This window comes from Myotis myotis, unplaced genomic scaffold, assembly GCF_014108235.1.
Source record: "Myotis myotis isolate mMyoMyo1 unplaced genomic scaffold, mMyoMyo1.p scaffold_m19_p_1, whole genome shotgun sequence".
Lineage (NCBI taxonomy): Eukaryota > Metazoa > Chordata > Mammalia > Chiroptera > Vespertilionidae > Myotis > Myotis myotis.
In genome coordinates, this window is record NW_023416313.1 from 110,964,090 (window position 1) to 110,982,623 (window position 18,534).

The window sequence follows — 18,534 nt, forward strand, 5'->3', positions numbered from 1 at the left end:
GCACACACCTGTTTGTGCCTGCAGCAGGAGCCCAGGAGACCCTTTCAGAGCTGCTCCTCCACTGCCCCTTCATCCAGACCTCTGCTTCCTTTTCATTTCTGGGTGATGCTGATCCCCACCTGGTTCTAGTTCCTGTCTTATCTTATTCCGATACTTACTACCTGGTTCTGGCAACTTCTCTGCTCTTAAATAATTGTTTTGCTTCATGCTTCATCTTGTTTCACATTGCTAACTCCTAAATACACCCTATCTTTCTACCATTAACTGTGTTCCTGAAAAAGTCTCAAATAGCTCATCTTTATATATGGAAGCAATTATCTGCCAAATGAATCAGTTAATGAGGGGACACCTTGTACCCAGTTTACACTTATAACTTTCTACCCATCATCTTTCATATTTAGCTCTGTGGTTCTCATAACTGGACCATCAACCTTGTATCTATTTCACTACCACTTTCAAGGCCCAAATTATAATTTTTTCCCAAGTAATTAGTAACTTTTGAACTTATGCCTTGATTTCACCTTTTAAAAAAAACCCTCACTCAAGGATATTTTTCCTTGACCAGGGCCCAGGCCAGGGAAGAGCCTGCAACCAAGGTACTTGCCCTTGACCAGAATCAAACCCGGGACCTTTCAGTCCACGGGCTGATGCTCTATCCACTGAGCAAAACTGGCTAGGGCTTGATTTCACTTTAACTTCAATTTTTCTAGGCTACTTGAAATTAAAGTTAAATCTTATTTTTCTAATATCAGGCCTCTTCTGACATTCTCCCTGACTTTTCCATCCTCAAACCACATCTCAAATTACCACTTCATTCTTAACTAATGATTCACTTATCACATTCACATTAAATTTTCTTGAGGAATTTTCCCTTTAATGTCATTTTTGGTTTTTTTTTATCACTATCTTTTCCCCAAAAAGCACATTTCCAGGAAAAGTATCTTCAGGCTCTTCATAATATTTAGGTTACTCTATATTTGAAACACTCATTGTCCTCTTACTTCCTGTCATTCAGATTTATTTCTGGGCTATTGTTGTAACACCATAAACTAAAAGTAAGGGAATAGTGTTGAGTGATTACAGCTGATATGGCAAAACATGCTGCTTCAAAGTAAACATGTCTTCTAAATGTAAAAACTAAAGGAACTGTGTTTTTAAATTTCCAGTGCCAAAAGATAATTATGCAATGAATATCACAGTAACATCCTGAAACAAAGGTTTTCAACTATCCATACTAATAAAAGGGTAATATGCTAATTAGACCAGACGTCCTTCTGGACGTCCTTCCAGACAAAGCCACAGAGCCACAAGGGCCAAGGGCCAGCAACACAGGAGAGGCTGTGGCACGGGCCTGTCCGGCACCACGGTCCCTTTTGCAGAGGCCGCGGGAGAAGGTGGTGACGCAGGAGAAGGGAGGAGGGCTGAGCAAGAAGGGAGAAGGCCTGTGCCGCGCAAGAAGGCCGGCGCTGTGGCCCAGTCTGCAGAGGAGGCGTGGGAGAGGGGGCTGCACGGTCCCAGTCCCAGTGCCGCCCCTTCTGCAGAGGCAGCCACAGAGGCAGCGGAGCGAGCCCGGTCCCGGCGCCACACCTCTGCAGAGGCTGGATGCGGTGCAACCTGCTGTGCCTCAACCTCCCACAGCCCATCCCCCAGACAGCCTGGCCCCAGATCGCCCCCCACCCACCAGTGGGTGGGGGACGGGGCCAGTGCTAAGAAGCGAGGGCTGAGGGCCAGCAGCTGCGGCAGCCGGCAGTGGCAGCAGCAGCGGAGTGATGGGGTGGTGCCTTCCCCTGATCGACCTGGTCACCTCCCACAGAGGAGGACATCCCCTGAGGGCTCCTGGACTGTGAGAGGGGGCAGGCCGGGCTGAGGGACACCCCCCAGTGAATGAATTTTCGTGCACTGGGCCTCTAGTCATTAGAATAAATTCTGTGACTTGAAATTTAAATAGTTTCAAAATTGTCAGACATACTCTAAGAACTCTTATGGTGATAAAAACCTAAGTTAAACTAAAATAATGATTCAAAAATGTTTAAATATCTGTTTTTCTTAAAATGAACATTAGCATATAACCAGTATAGAAATAATAAAAGGTCAGTTTTTAGGTGCAAATGTATAACTAGATTACATCTTTATACATATTTTCATATTTTTCTTAAACGATTAGAAAATATTTTTCCTATAAAACCTGTAAAGTATACCATCATGTTTATTATAACAATATCAAAATCTCATAAAATATAAATTTAAACAACATTCTAAAGTTTACTATAATTTTATTGTAACCTAATATCAAAGTTACATGAAATATAAAATTAAGCAGAAAATGGAGTTTTGTTTCTTCGATGGTATTCAAGAATCTCAAAAACCTTGAAGTTTGCTGAAAGTAGAAAATATTCATAAAATGAAACATTTTAGAAATCTAGTTATTGTACATGTCTTAATATTTAGGTTTTGTTAATTAAATTAAAAAACATTCATATTGTTCCAAATTGAAAAGGTGCTGGAAAAATATGTCAGTCTCTCACACTATTTCTGCTCCCAGAAGCAATTATATAGCCTTATACAATATATCCTTAAAATATCATCTAAACATTTATATGCATGGGGGGGTATGTGCTATAAAAACACATATAAGTGGTAGAATACTATGAACAGTATACTTTTTTCAATTAGTAATAAATATATTTATAATTTTTGAAACTAATCCCTTTAATGCTTTAAAATCTAAGTTAGGAAACTTCTAAATAAGCATATACATTTAAATGGGTATGTATTTAAATGTTTGTTTGGTAGTCTAAAAACTACATAAGAAACAGTTGTACCTTTTTTTATGCATATGCCCAAGTATAATCTGTAGGACAAATTCCTAGAAATGGAATTGCTGGTATATGCAGGTTAGGTCTTAAGAAATCTTGTCAGATTGCCCTCCATAAAAGTTTTTACTATTTTTTATTCTGATCAAGTGTGAGAGTATTCACATCACCAATACTGTGTTTTAAAGTAAACTATATTTGATAGTACTCATTGAAACAGTTAAGCTTATCTACTTTCACTACATTTTGATGCTAACTCTACAATATGATTTCACAAATATTCTAACAAAAGATTTATTCTGAGGAGAAGCTAAATAGCAGGAAGACCAAATTATTCCACTATATCTTGAAAATTTTTTCATTCTCTCAAAAGTAAACATGCGTCTATTTGTTTGATCCAGCACTAAAAGATTCCTCAAATTATTTATACTAATTACAGTTTAGATATTATGCCAAGGTTTTCAGCATCTGAGTCCACAGAAGATAAAGGAACCAACTATTTTATCTCAACAAAATGCAAGTCAAGTACTACTATGCTAGAAATTTTAAAGAGGGACAGGCACATAAGTGACTTATACTACACTGTTAAGAAGTACCACAGAAATTTGTACGAAGAGCTTAGAACACAAAACAATTCTACATGGCAATCGGGGAACATTACAAGAAACATAACTGAAGTTTCTTGTGCTATCATAAAAAATCAGTTAATCTCCCATTGTGGGTTATTTGCTTATATCCCAACTCATTAAAACACAGTAAATGGTTTGTAGATAGATGTAATCTATAATAATAAAAGCGTAATATGCTAATTTGACTGGATAACCTTCCGGACGAAGCCTTAAATGCAAGAGCCAAGCCCTTGCACAAATTTTGTGCATCAGGCCTCTAGTAAAAAGATAAAAGAAAATGAGGAAACTCAGGTAAGGCGAAAATACAGGTCAGAAAAGATGAAGCCAGGGCTACACCCAACTTTTGCTTGGGACAGACAGATTCTCTTGTTCTGAGACCTGTTTAAAGTTCCCAGGACTAGTTCTCATAGGAGGATAAGTTTTATACCAAATCTCAATTCAGTAAAAGTCAATAGGAAGGTGGACAAAATACGAACCAGGGAGACAACCCTCAGAGGTGACTTAATCCTGAGGTCACAAAATCAGATGCCCTCGGGGGCATCCAGGTGTTGACAACAGAGAGTGGTGAGACTTCAGAAGATTGGTTCCCTTACCTAAAAGCAACCTTATCAATTCTTTAAAAAAAATGTTTTTAAATCCTCACTCAATATTTTTCTATTGGCTTTCAGAGAGAGTGGAAGAGAGAGGAGAGGAAAGACAGAAATATTGATGTAAGAGAAACATATCAATTAGTTGCCTCCTGCACATGCTCCAACCAGGGCTCAGGCCAGGGAGAAGCCTGCAACTGAGGTATGTGCCCTTGACCAGAATCGAACCCAGAACCCTTTGGTTCCCAGGCAACACTCTATCCACTGAACCAAACCAGCTAGGATTCAATGTGGACTAGGTAAAGTCTAACACATGTCAGGCTTATGGATTAAAAACCTTTATTCAAGTATCTGGTTATATTCCAAAAACTAAGCAATGCTTGGAATATGTTAAGAATCCTATATAATAAAAGCGTGGTATGCAAATTGTCCCCTCGACTGGAGTTCTTCTGGGAGTTGGACCAGGGGGCGGGCTGGCCAGGGAGGCCCTGGCGCTGGCAGGCGGCCGGGGGAAGGGAGGGAGGCCCCGGCCAGCAGCCGCTAGGGACCCTACAAGTGCATGAATTTCGTGTACTGAGCCTCTAGTCATATATATGTCAAATTAATGAATCCAAGAATAAAACTTATAATATCTCATAAACTGAATGGACTTCAATCATCCATAAGTATTGGGCAGAAAGAATAATGCACAAATTTTTTTTTAAGAAACATATACAAGGACTGTTAATCATGGGTTCAGGGTTAGAAAGCAGAGGTATTACAGAGATATTTTTCTTTGCAGTTTTATACTTTTAAGCATTGCTTAAATTTTTATCATGAGATTGTATTGATTTTAATTTGAATATATTAATTGCAAAAATTACAATTGAGCTGTGTGTTCAAAATTATATTCTCTAACAAGAAACTAGAGGACAGTTATTTGGTTATTTGTTCCTTTATATTTTTTAATCCTCACCTGAGAATATGTTTCTCATTGATCTTAGAATGAAAGGAAGAAGAAAGAAAGGAGAGAGAAAATCATCTATTGGCTGCCTCCCTGTACACACCCCAACCAGTGGGTGATCAAACCTGCAACCTAGGTATGTGCCCTGATCAGCAGTCAAACCTCTAGGCAGGGCTGGTTATTTGCTCTTAACAGGAAGTGGAGTTTTTTCAAAATATGTTTGATTAACTGACATTATATGTTAGGATGCCTGACAATGGACACAGCATCAAAATGCATATTTATGAGTCCTATAACTATAGAGCAAGCCATTTGCTAAATGTGGGATGGGATCCCAGAACTTTTTTTTTCTTTTAAATATGTTTTTATTGATTTCAGAGAGGAAGAGAGAAGGAGAAAAAGATGAAAACATCAATGAGAGAGAATCATTGATTGACTGCCTCCTGCATGCCATCTACTGGGGACTGAGCCTGCAACCCAGGCATGTGCCCTTGACCAGAATCGAACCCAAGACTCTTCAATCCACAGGCCGATGCTCTATCCACTAACCCAAACCAGCTAGGGCAACATATTTTTAACAAGGATCCTCAAGGACTCTGATGTAGGTGATCTATAGATTGCCCTTGGAAAACCACTACCCACCAGGTGATTATTCTTTTTTACCTCAAGACCTTCCCCCAGCCCTAGCCGGTTTGGCTCAGTGGATAGAGCATCAGCCTGCGGAACGGGGGTGGAGGTGGTGGTGGGGGTGGGGGTGGTCCTGGGTTCGATTCTGGTCAAGGGCATATGCCTGGGTTGCGGGTTCGATCCCCAGTGAGGGGCATGCAAAAGGCAGCCAATCAATGATTCTCTCTCATTGGTGTTTCAATCTCTCCCCCTCTCTCTCTGAAATCAATAAAAATAAATTTAAAAAAAAGACCTTCCCCCAACTCCAACCCCTGCCCATCACCACACTTGCACCCAGCTCCTTCCAAATGCTTTGCTGCCAATTTAAGACAGATTACCTAGGTTTTGAGACTCAACCATGTGGAGGGCAGGGCTGTGCTCTCAGAATAATATGAACATGATTAGAAGTCAGACTGTGAGAAAACTAGCCCACCTCCATAGCTGGTCCAAGATTTCCCTGAGAAAACAATGCTTGATCTATTTCATCACAAGCTTGCCATCAAATACATAATATTCTATGTCACACAGCCTGACCACAATAACTTCAGCCTAGAACATTTCCAATGGGTCACTACAGACATTTTTAAAAACCTCAACACACCTATAGAACGTTTGATGATTAGCAATATAGCACTAAGAAACAGCTTCTTCTGCCAGTTTCTGTGGGCACACTTACCTATCTTCTACTGTCTTGTTGGAAGGATAAAAAACTTTGAATGAAAATCCACTTCTTGGAAAAGAGCCCTTTGGGGGGGAAAAAATGTCTGTAAATGAATACTCAACTTTTATAGAAAAATTCCTGTTTTTAAAATCAAATTCCTTGGTCATCATGACTTTAAAAGTTATAAGATGTGACTATAAAGTGATGTGACAGATTTTTGCTTGATCTTTACAGAGAGAAGATACTACTATAAAATATCTACTTAAAACAAACATCTTTCAAGTTGGCTAGACCACCTTATGCTAACAGGTGTGACTGGAAATATAAGTAGGAGTGGCTCTACTTAGTATAAGGACTATGTATGATGTTAAAGATGCATATAAGACACCCAGAATCTTTAAGAAATTTTTCCTATCCCTCTCCCCAGTGAAAATCTGGGTTTCATGGCCCTTCAACATGCCCTCAAAGCAACTGAACACACATACCGATGTCTGTCCACTACTAAACTAGGGTAGAGGCTCTGTCCTTTCAGTCTTTGTGTCCCTGGCCCATTGCCATGCCCATTGCAGGCATTCGTTAATGTACATAAGTATTAAGAAGGGATGAAGCAATGTCAAAGGCAAGTTTTGGACCCAAAAGGTATAAATAAGGTAAAAAAAGATGTAATTATGGTAGAAAGTGGTTTATTCACCTACAGGATGAAAAGGTGGAAAATTTCAGAAATAAGGCATTTTCAAATAAAGCATTAATTATGAGAATATCCAAACTATTCGATTTAAATAAAGATATAGCCTCTGTTAAAGAATACTAAATTGTGAATAGTCTACAAAAATCAGGCCACAAATTTCAAACAATAAAATAAAATCAGTTGACTATGCTCATCCTTAGCGTAGTTCTCAACCAAGGACAATTTTGCCCCCCCCCCCCCGGGCACATTTGTCAAATATCCTCAGACATTTTTGATTGTTATAAATTAGGGGCTGCTAGCATCCAGTGGATTGAATCCAGGGATCCTGCTAAACACCCTACAGTGCACAGGACAGAGCTCCACAACAAAGACTTGGTTCAAAATGTCAACAGTTCTGTGATGAGATGCCCTGGGAGGTGGGCACAGTAAGTGTGTGTTTGAGGAAGCAGTAACCAATAGGAAGGCACGATGTTTCTAGTAATGACCTAAATGAAACAAAAAAGTATTTAAGCAGTGGTTCTCACTGGGGGGGATCGAACGACCCTTTCACAGGGGTCGCCTAAGACCATCGGAAAACACATATATAATTACATATTGTTTTTGTGATTAATCACTATGCTTTAATTATGTTCAATTTGTAACAATGAAATTGGGGGTCACCACAATATGAGGAACTGTATTAGAGGGTCGCGGCATTAGGAAGGTTGAGAACCACTGTATTAAGATATAAAATTCACCAGAATTAAGAAAGCATACAGAGCATAAAGCCTCTAGTGGAGACATTTTGACATCAACCACAATGTTTATGCAGTCTGTATTCCCTAAATTTAAAGTCAATCATACTTCTGCAGAAATTCTGAAGCAACTTCAAAATTCTGAAGCAACTTCAAGATTCTGAAGCAATTTCAAGGTTCTGCATAAAAAAACGAAGTAATAAACTGTGTCTCAATAAGAATTTCCACATTTATCAGGTTTAGATTTTGAGGACTTGGGCAACTTCTAAAAATCAAAATCTTCCTCAAAGGATAAGTACCATTTATATGTTTAAAGAGAATGGATACAGGCTTTGAAAGCAATTCCCTGAAAGGAATCCCAAGGTAAGTTACTTTGAAGGGAAAATATTCATTTGGATTTATAAGCTTGGGTGTATGTATATTTTTTAGAAAAAATCACATTATAGTCACATGCCACACTGAAGGTTTAAGAACTTTCAGTATATACCAAACTAATTCAGTGTCTCATCTATATTTTTACTCTAACAGTAATATTTTTAAATACACATTTTAAATTTAAAGAAATAATACTCTGATTGAACGAAAAAAGAAAAAAAAAGAAATAACACTCTAATCTTGACAAACTATGACTATATAATGTTAACTACATTCTTACTGGGTTTATGCAGAGGCATTCAGTATTGGTCAAAGTGAAAGGATCATATTTGTCTGCGATGACAAGTAGATCAGGCAAAGGGTACACTCTCAAAGCATAGTCATATGCCCAGTATACTGGGCAGACATAGAGGGGTAGAGGAGTCAGGTGTCCTTGGGATAAGATAGTCTTCACAAACTAAAAAGAATGATACAAAACAAACTTTAATTCATTTGTAAAAGTTAAAACAACTAACAATTTCAAATTAATTACCCAAAAGAATTAGAAAATTTGAGAAACAATTAGAACTCTGAATTATGGAGCTGTGGGAAACACAGAGATGAAATGAGATTGACTATCCTGTAGTTTAGGAAAAATTTTTGAGTTTTCATTTAATATAATTCACTGTAAAATCCAATCCCCCAATGGTCAAATTGGAGCAACTGTACTTACTAGTATACTGTATAATAAACCCATTTAGTAATTCTGTTCAACTAAAAATAATTCATAGCTTGAGCAATGCCAAAAATAGATATTTAGCCTATATAAGCTTTAGCTATTATAAAATAAATATAGAAAATGCTCTATATGATCTCTTTTCATAACTTCTGAAAAGGGGGTACATGTATCATGGAACCTTGAAGCTACAAGATAAGCACTACACATCCTGTCATATCACAGGAAATATTTAGTAAACATGAACATTTTATTAAAACATACACATATATTTTGAAGTACAATGTAAGATTTATGAGTTTTAGGACAAAACAAGGAAGCTTCAGTGAAATTTCCTGCTGCTTCTGGGTTTTCCTCCACCCATTAGGGGATATTTCAGTGAGAAAGTTGAGAAACACTGATTACTAACAAATATTAACTTACAAAAGTATGTTCAGATTATAACCATAATTTATATAAACATTAGAGGGTAAATTATCAAGTGGCTTAACAAAATTTTATGTGACGCAACATGTAATAGTTTTATAAAGAAGACTGTGAACTTACATGATTAGGAATATCCAAATTGCTACTAGGAAAACGGACACAGTTTCTGCACATTTTATTCACTAAGTCTTCACGAAAGACAATAATTTCTTGTGTACAATACTGAATTCTGAAATAAAAATAGTAGTTGAATTTGACTTCATCAGAAAAAAATATGAGGTAATTTAAAAGGCAAATGGTTTTATAATACAAAATCATTCCCACTTTCCATTGTTTACCACAGCAAAAATTCAATCAGAATTTATCTATTCGTCCATTCATTGGACAGTAATTTATTGAGCTCTTAATATGTGTACTGAACTATTCTAGGAATGAGTGAACAAAACAAAAGGATCCCAGTCCTCATGGAGTTTACATTCTAATGAGAAGAGGGTGATCAGAGAAAAAAACAATAAACATAATTATACAGTATGTTGGAAGATGATTACGTGCATGGGAAAAAGAAAAAGGTCAAGTGGGACATTTGTGGGGAGAAAGGTCTTGAAGGCTGGAGTATGAAGGAGGAGGATCAGAACAGGTAGGCTCATAATGCAGTTTGATTTGAGCACAGACTTGAAGAAGTGAGAGAGGCAGATAGAGGAAGAACATTGCAGGTAGAGGGAACAGGTATTATAAAATAAAAATAGCAGATGCTCTAAGATGTAGCATGCTTGGCACATCTGATGAACAGAAAAAAAAAAAAGCTGTAATGACCAGAATAGATGAGGAGAAAAGTAGGAGAGGAAATCAGAGGCATATCATACAGGGCCTGACTACCATTGCAAGGATATTGGCTATTACTGTATGACATGAGGGGTCCCATCTTTTAGGATCAGTAAGGGGCCTTACATTTTTAAGGATCCTCTGACATAGTGTTAAGAATAGACTACAGAAGGGTAGGGGTAGAAGCTAGAGACCAACCAGAAGGCTATTACAGTAACCCAGGCTAGCAGATGACAGAGGGTCACAAGCATGAAGCTGTAGAGAGGCAGCCAATACTGGGTATATTTTGAAGCCTTCCTTAAAAAGGTTGAAGGACCACCTGTAAAACTGCATGTGAGAGAAACCCAAAGTTTTGGGCCTGAGCAACTGAAAGGATAAAGGTCCCATGGCCTCTGGTGAGGAAGGCTACAGAACAGGCTGGGGCCTGATAAGGAGGAGGAAGATCAGAGGTTCAGTCCGCAGTTACTAGCCATACAAGGGAAAATGATGAGTAGGCAACCGCACATGTGAGGCTGGAGTTGGGAGGTTAGAGCTGGATATATAAATGTGGGAGTTGTCAAAACATAGGTATTTAAAGCCATGGGGATGGATAAGGTCACAGCAGGAGTGACTGTGGGCAGAAAAGAGGAGAACCAAGGACTGAGGGTATGCCCTCAGAAGAGCCCATGATCACAGTAAGTGGCATAAATAGTAAACTTGTAATCTTTTCATTCTTCCATTGTCACTTTTTTTTTTAAAATATATTTTATTGATTTTTTACAGAGAGGAAGGGAGAGGGACAGAGTTAGAAACATCGATGAGAGAGATCGATCAGCTGCCTCCTGCACACCCCCCACTGGGGATGTGCCTGCAATCGAGGTACATGCCCTTGACCGGAATCGAACCTGGGACCCTTGAGTCTGCAGGCCAACGCTCTATCCACTGAGCCAAACCGGTCAGGGCCATTGTCACTTTTTTAAAAGGATGTGTATGTAATGAGAATATCTATTTTAAAATCTCCATTAGTTGCCAGGCTGAGGTGACTCAGTGGTTGAGTATCGACCTATGAACCAGGAGGTCACAATTTGATTCCCAGTTAGGGACATGTAGGCTTGAGGCAGCTGATCAATGATTCTCTCTCATCATTGATGTTTCTATCTCTCTTTCCCTTCCCCTTCCTCTCTGAAATCAACAAAAAAATATTTTTTAAAAAACTCCATTAATCAAACTTCTAAATTCATTATTAGTGAATTATTTAAATATAGTTAAAATATTTTCAAAGTTTTGAGAAACATAAAGTGAAATTTTATATTTATCTCATAATAGTCACACTTCAGATACACGTTATAAGAATTTTTATATGAAAGGAAAAAAAAACCCACAAAATTTTAATATTTACCTGCAAGGATTAGTAGTAAAAACCGAAAATGGCACTCTTTGCCTGAATTCATTAGTAATGCTTTCAGCAAGTGGTGGCCTATAAAAACAATTTATGTGAAACAGTGTATATTTTTAAACTTTATAAAATTTTCTTTACTGTCACGAAATCTGAATAAAACTTACCTTGGTAAGATGGAACCAAATCCAGGATCCTCTGGACCAGGTACAAACACAAAACGACTACTGTAGCAAAATTCAACATAATTCATTTTAAAAAATTGCAAACCAATCCAAGTTTCTAAAAACAAATTATTGCCTTTAATTAAGTAATAAATTTAAGAGATTTTTAAATTACATGGATTTTAATAAATGAACTACTGAGTCTCCAGACCAACACTACCAGTAGACCTTTTGCAATGACATAGCTGCACTGTCCAATAACTGAGTGTGTGACCTGTGGCTAGTGCAACTAAATTTTAGATTTTATTTAACTTTAAATAATTTAATTTAAAGAGACACATGTGGCCAGTGACTATCCTATTGAAGAATGAAGCTCTAACAAAAAAAAAAAAAAAAAAAAAAAAGAATGAAGCTCTATACTTAGGGCAGGGGTGGGGGACCTTTTTTCTACCAAGGGCCATTTGGATATTTATAACATCATTCAAGAACCATACAAAATTATCAGCTGAAAAATTATGTTGCTATGAAAAAAGCTCCTAGATTTATTGAATTTCAAGACCCACCTGTGGTTGCCTTGGCAGGGCCAGACCAAATGATATGGCTTCTGGGACAGAAGTTCCTCACCCCTGACTTAGAGTAATATCACCAAGAAATTCAAAATATGGTTGAAATTGTCACTCACACTTTTAATACTTTGAACTACAAGTCTCTAGTATAGTGTAACACACATTATCATGATGTGAGAATAATTTATCTCTTAGCTGTATTAATTTCCTCAACTTTTTCTTCTATTCAGTTCTTAATAATCACTGATATCAAACAAGATTCATTTTTTTTTAATATATTTTATTGATTTTTTTACAGAGAGGAAGGGAGAGAGATAGAGAGTTAGAAACATCGATGAGAGAGAAACATCGATCAGCTGCCTCCTGCACATCTCCTACTGGGGATATGCCCGCAACCCAGGTACATGCCTTTGACCGGAATCGAACCTGGGACCTTTCAGTCCGCAGGCCAACGCTCTATCCACTGAGCCAAATCGGTTTCGGCAAGATTCATTTTTAAAAAAATAAAATTGTTTAAATAAAAAATATAGCTGCCCTAGTTGGCTTGGCTCAATGGATAGAGCGTCAGCATGCGGACTGAAGGGTCCCAGGTTCGATTTCGGCCAAAGGCACATGCCTGGGTTGCAGGCTCAATCCCCAGAAGGGGGTGTGCAGGAGGCAGCCAATCAATGATTCTCTCTCATCATTGATGTTTCTATCTTCCTCTCCCTTCCTGTCTAAAATCAATAAAATATATTTAAAATATATATATATACATATATATATATATAGCAGTAGAAATCATTACCTTTGGTGAATACTGGGATATTCGCATATTATGTCTGCCAAAGTTTTTAGGGAATCTAAAATTTTAAAGGGATATTAAATTTAATTTATACATAATGCACATAAGAATCAAATTGTTTCATTAGTTAGAACCCTGTATCCTTTGAATAAAATTAAAATATAGATAATTTCTTGTTAGTTTATATAAATATAGAAACATTTATTCAATAGACCCTTAATACCTTTCAAAGCTTGAACTTGGTTTTTTCCATATGGTGCAGATGAAAAATTGCCACACAGAATAAAGCAGGTTGGAGGTGCAGGTGAATAACCTAAAAATATGAGAATAAATATCATTATTTTTCTAATCTAGAAATCAGGTTTAAAAGCCTTTAGCCATGGGTTGTTAATAATAAAAACAATATTTTAATAACTTATTTAAAAGTAATAGTAATAGTAGGTCCATTGAGCACTTATGCCAGGCCCTTCAATGGGTTGATTAATCCTCCTGACATCTCTAGAAGCTGAACAGAAATTAAGTAATCTGCCCAAGGTATTAGGCTGAAATTTATGTCAGACCCCAAATCCAAGCTCTTGTTCACTCTTATACTATATTTAGGACTAATTCTTATGTACCATGAATACACACACACATACAGTTATTTTTCAAATGTAAAAATGTGAGCCTTTAAGATGAACCCACTTAAAATATCTCACTGCTGACTCAACGTGTTTTTTTTAAAAAAATAAACTACTTAATGTGTTTTTTAAGAATTTAGTTTTAAAACGTGACCCCTGGTAACAGTTCAAAAAAGAATAATAATAATAAAAAAAATGAAACCTACCAGAAAACATGGTGTGAAGTTTTTCCAACACCTCTGCTTGGTCTAACCAAACATCAGATATAAACACAAACATGGCATCTTTATTCTCATCTTCTAGTTGTTTTAGTTTTGCAGAAGTCTTTACAGATGTATTAGAAGGCCCTCCAAAAAAATTAATATTTCCATAGTATGCCCTAGGTAATTATAACATAATTATTATCTTCAATAATCTCTGGGAGATCCTATATAATAAAACGCTAATATGCAAATCGACTGAATGGTGAAAGGACTGGCTGCTATGATGCGCACTGACCACCAAGGGGGCAGAAGCTCAATGCAGGAGCTGCCCCTGGTGGTCAGTGTGCTCCCACAGGGGGAGCTCCGCTCAGCCAGAAGCTGGGCTCACAGCTGGTGAGTGCTGTGGCGGTGGTGGGAGCCTCTCCTGCCTCCGCTGCAGGCAGGCAGTAAGGAGCGAGGGGTCCCTCTTGCAGAGGGCGCAGGCTGGGCTGAGGGACTCCCCCCAGTACACTAAATTTTGTGCACTGGGCCTCTGGTATTTTTATAATTTTACAAATTAAACTTCTTTCTATCTAATGAGGTTTTTCCTCCCATCAATGTATATAGTACCATGAAAATGTATTATTTGTAGCAAACAAGTTTACTTAAATGTTCTAAAATGAGAAAAGAAGCAATACAGAAGCAGTAAATAAAAGTCATAATAGGCTATATCTGTGCCTTTTAAAACTAAAGCAAATACTAAAATAAATCATAATTTCCCATGTAGTTGAAAGAGAAATGGGTACTCAATTTGAACAATATCTAATCAAAGTGCTCAAAAAGAGTACTATTTGACCAAACAATTTTACTTCTAATTTGTCCTAAGGGGTAAGAATATCTACAAAGGCTAGCCTACATTCCAGAATTGTGAAAATTTGGAGGTATACTAGAACTAGCCCTTAGTACACTGTGAGCACTCAGACATGGTAGCTGTTACTGTTGCCACCAATTATACTTGGCATTTTCAAAGGTATGACCTTACATTTATAATCTAGCAGTTATCAGAGGAATGCAATAAGTTGATACAATTGTATGCTGACTTCGATTTAATATATACCCAAGCATAAGCCAGAGCATCACAGAAAGAAATACCTATTAAATTGATTCTTCAGAAATTAAAGCTCAGGCAAGACTTACTAACATCATCTGTCCATGGTTCATGAAATATAAGGTGCAAGTACAGGATCAAGAGGAAGGCCTGACAATACATATTATCCTAATTTGTCAAATTTGAAAAGAAAGAAGTAGTCTAGAAATTCTAGGATAACAAACCTATATGATATACTGTGCAATGGTGGGAAGGCATTAGGTTAGTATAAATCCTTTTGGGACAGGACCATTATTTGTGCTTATTTGCACATAAAAAAATATTTAATAAAATATCTGTTGCTGAATCCACTGACTACCACCAGAGTTTTATTTGGAAGGTGTTTAAAGAGAAAAGTAATTTATAATCCTAACAGGAATAAAATGATTATTTCATTTTAATGTACTTTATGACAACTCATACTAGTCTTTGGTGTACTAAACACAGAGAACAGTTCAATTTAGAAAAAAATGGCATAATTTAAATGGAATATTATTTGAGACATTACAATGATAATCTCTTTGCTAAATTGAAACAAATGGTAATAGTCATGCCAGCTTCCTTAATTATACTTCTCATTCTCAAGTAGTAATTTTGAAGCTTGTATGAAACTAAAACAGCAATTTTGATTGAAATGTATTTCAAGGAAACCCTACCAGGTTGTAAAAAGCCACAAACTAGCATTAAAAACATTCACTTAAAAGAGAGCTGGCTTGATGAGGGCTTGTGTTCTCCTTAGTGTGACCAGCATTATCCCCAAATTACTTCAAAGGAAGAGGGGCTGCACTGCAAAGGCTGCCTGCCAGGACTCCCAGCCAGGAGACATGGCCTCTGCACCTGGATTGATACAGGTATGTAGAACTAAAATCTTAATCCGGACACTCCTTTAAATCTTTACCATTACAATACATTCTAAAGTTAGAATACAACTTTAATTCCCCCAGAGGTAGCAAACTCAAATGCTGGCAAGGCTTCAAGGAGGAAACACAGATATCGAAGTAGCCACCAGCTGAGGCTGACTAGGAATGAGCTAGGGTGCACACATATTACCTGCAGTAGGGTTGCTAGGTGAGAATTCAGGCACCATGTTCTCAGATCTGATGGTTCAAGAGAACTCAGAAATCTAGACTTTTATGAGAAATCTCCTATTTTTAAACACTGGAACTAAATCAAAATGTGTTTTAACATCTCAAAGGGGAAAGAAAGGTCTGTAGACAACATTCAACCCACAGCCCACCAGCTATACTTTTATACCATCAGTCAGCTTCTGCTCAAATAGCTCAAATGATAGGAACTCACTCCTCTCAGAGAAGGCCCTTTTGGAATAACTCTAATATTATGGTGCTTTCACTTATATTAAAGAGCTACAGAAGCTGCCTCTTGTAACTTTCACTCAATAGAATATAAACACAAGAAATTTATATTATCACTAGAGGCCCGGCGCACAAAATCGTGTATGGGTACGGTCCCTAGGCCCAGCCTGTGATCAGGGCCATCTTCCCAGGCTGCTGGCAGCTGGCCCTGCCCTCTGCAGCCACCCACCCATTTCACACCCAGTGGTGGGAGCCTGAAGGCCCTGGGGGAGGGACCAAGAGGTCAGCTGATCACCGGCCCCACCCCCACTGCCGCCGGTCGCCCTCTGTGTGTGGCGTGATAGGCAGGGTGGGGGTCTTGGCCTGGCACTGCCCACATCCCCCGCCACCCACTCCGGGTCCCCATTTGTCATTGGCAATCGGAGCCTGCCGGCCAGGGAAAGGAACCAAGAGGTGGTCAGTGCACCTCATAGTGACTGATTGAGCAGTCGTTCTGCTGTTATGGTTGCTGGGATTTTATTACATAGGATGGCAATTATATTCTCCTAAGTGTTTTTCCTATCTCTTATCTCAGTTGAACTTCTCATCTACCCTACAGACAGGTAAGACAGTTCAACTGGAAATCTTTTCCAGTTAAAGACAAGTATGGAAATGTTTTTGCAACTGATCTGGAGTCAATCCACTAGTTTTCAGTTACATATACTACCCAGTCTTCTAACTCTAATTTTCCATTGCTTTTTGAGTTCTGACACAAAGCCTGAGGCCTTGTAATAACCGAGAGATGATATACTATCTAACATTCATTACTGTCAGCATTACAAAATTCCTAAGTGTTTAAGTCAAACATGTTTATACCTAGTAGTGCTAGACGGCTCAGTGGGTGGAAATCCAAAGGCATTGACATGAAACACTTGATCTTCAAACCAACCTGAAAAAACATAAGTCAAAAATCACTTTCATTTGTCCAATTCTCCTTCTTGTTTGAAAGGAAAAACTATAGAACACAAAGCAGTAATACTAGGCTGTCATCTCATCCCTTGTCAACTAACTACAGAAGTTGCCAGTCCCACTGAGCTAGAAAACAACTTCAGATCCAGAGACAGTCTCAGTTCTATTAAAACAAACAAAAAACCCTCATGAAATAGAAATAGATTCAGAATTGAAACTTTTCATTTTACTCAGAATGCATGTGTCAAAGAGAGATAAGGTACCCTGATTAGGAAATCTTTTTATCTTATGACCCTATGTAAAATCTGTTTTTTTTCAGCTTTATTGATATAGTTCACATATCATACAATCCACCTTTAAAAGTATATAAAGTAAAAATTTTAGTATATTCACAAGTTGTATAACCATCACCACTGATTTCAGACTGCTTTTATCAACCCAAAAAGAAACCCGTGCCAATTAGCAGACTGAGAGTCATTTTAGGTTGTTAAAAGTACGCTTTTATAATTGCTATTCTCCCAAATTATACCATGTTAACGTATTTTAAACAATGTAGAAATGGTTTTACTGTAGAATGATGAATACTGACTTACCTTCTGCTAAGACAAAGCATGACTCTGTGTATAAACCACTATGGAACTGGTACACACAGTTGAGGAAAATAATTTTATTTCTATGCTTGAGGTCGTGATAGTCAACACACATTTTGGGCCTGACAGGACTTCTAAATAATAATTAAAGACTTCACATTTGAAACTATGGCTAGATCACACCTTAAAAAATTTTAGTTTGAAATGTACCTATATCTGATTCTAGGACGTAGCCCGGTAATATTGACAGTATAAATCATTCTTGGCATGTTATAAACTCCCTCAGTGTTTTGTCTGGACTCTCCAGATAAGAGGGAAGTAGTTTTTTTTGTCTTGATTTAGGATTGTGTTTCTACAGTAAATTCCTATACCACCACCATATGAAAGTTACACCAGGAAACCAAATAGCTAAATTTGGGAATGATATATAATTAATTTCCCTAACTTGAAGATTTAAAAAAATAAAAGAGAAGGATATAGGTTTAAGAAAATAAAAGTGAAGGATATAGCTTTACTAAGATCCAGTTGTACTGTGCCCGTCGGATCTTCCAGAAAAAATTTTCCCTAAAAACAAATTAAAAGACATATGTCCACAATTATATAAAAATGAATACAATAATAAAATAATTGAAAGACTGACAATTTTGACAACAGAATATAGTAGAGAGTATAGTATACTTAAAAAATCAACAATTCCTGCCTTAGCTGGTTTGGCTCAGTGGCTAGAGCGTCGGCCTGCAGACTGAAGGGTCCCGGGTTCGATTTCGGTCAAGGGCACATGCCTGG

General features: G+C 37.6%; 1 protein-coding gene across 7 annotated transcripts in view; it reads right to left on the reverse strand.

Annotated features, from left to right (window-relative positions):
• Positions 1-2,256: 2,256 nt before the first annotated feature.
• Positions 2,257-18,534, reverse strand: part of POLE2 (DNA polymerase epsilon 2, accessory subunit) — a 34,873-nt gene continuing 18,595 nt past the window's right edge. For 4 of the 7 annotated variants that reach the window (XM_036347129.1, XM_036347122.1, XM_036347140.1 and 1 more), the window contains 12 exons: positions 18,256-18,312; positions 17,752-17,800; positions 17,066-17,138; positions 13,775-13,947; positions 13,172-13,261; positions 12,952-13,006; positions 11,602-11,661; positions 11,438-11,515; positions 9,358-9,466; positions 8,377-8,553; positions 6,315-6,382; positions 2,257-2,377 (listed from right to left, as the gene is read on the reverse strand). In XM_036347129.1, coding sequence (XP_036203022.1) covers positions 2,359-2,377; positions 6,315-6,382; positions 8,377-8,553; positions 9,358-9,466; positions 11,438-11,515; positions 11,602-11,661; positions 12,952-13,006; positions 13,172-13,261; positions 13,775-13,947; positions 17,066-17,138; positions 17,752-17,800; positions 18,256-18,312 — 1,008 coding nt within the window. In that variant the 3' untranslated portion in view covers positions 2,257-2,358. The remainder of the gene's footprint in view (positions 2,378-6,314; positions 6,383-8,376; positions 8,554-9,357; positions 9,467-11,437; positions 11,516-11,601; positions 11,662-12,951; positions 13,007-13,171; positions 13,262-13,774; positions 13,948-17,065; positions 17,139-17,751; positions 17,801-18,255; positions 18,313-18,534) is intronic. The other 3 variants (XM_036347134.1, XM_036347146.1, XM_036347160.1) reach the window with 3 other exon arrangements.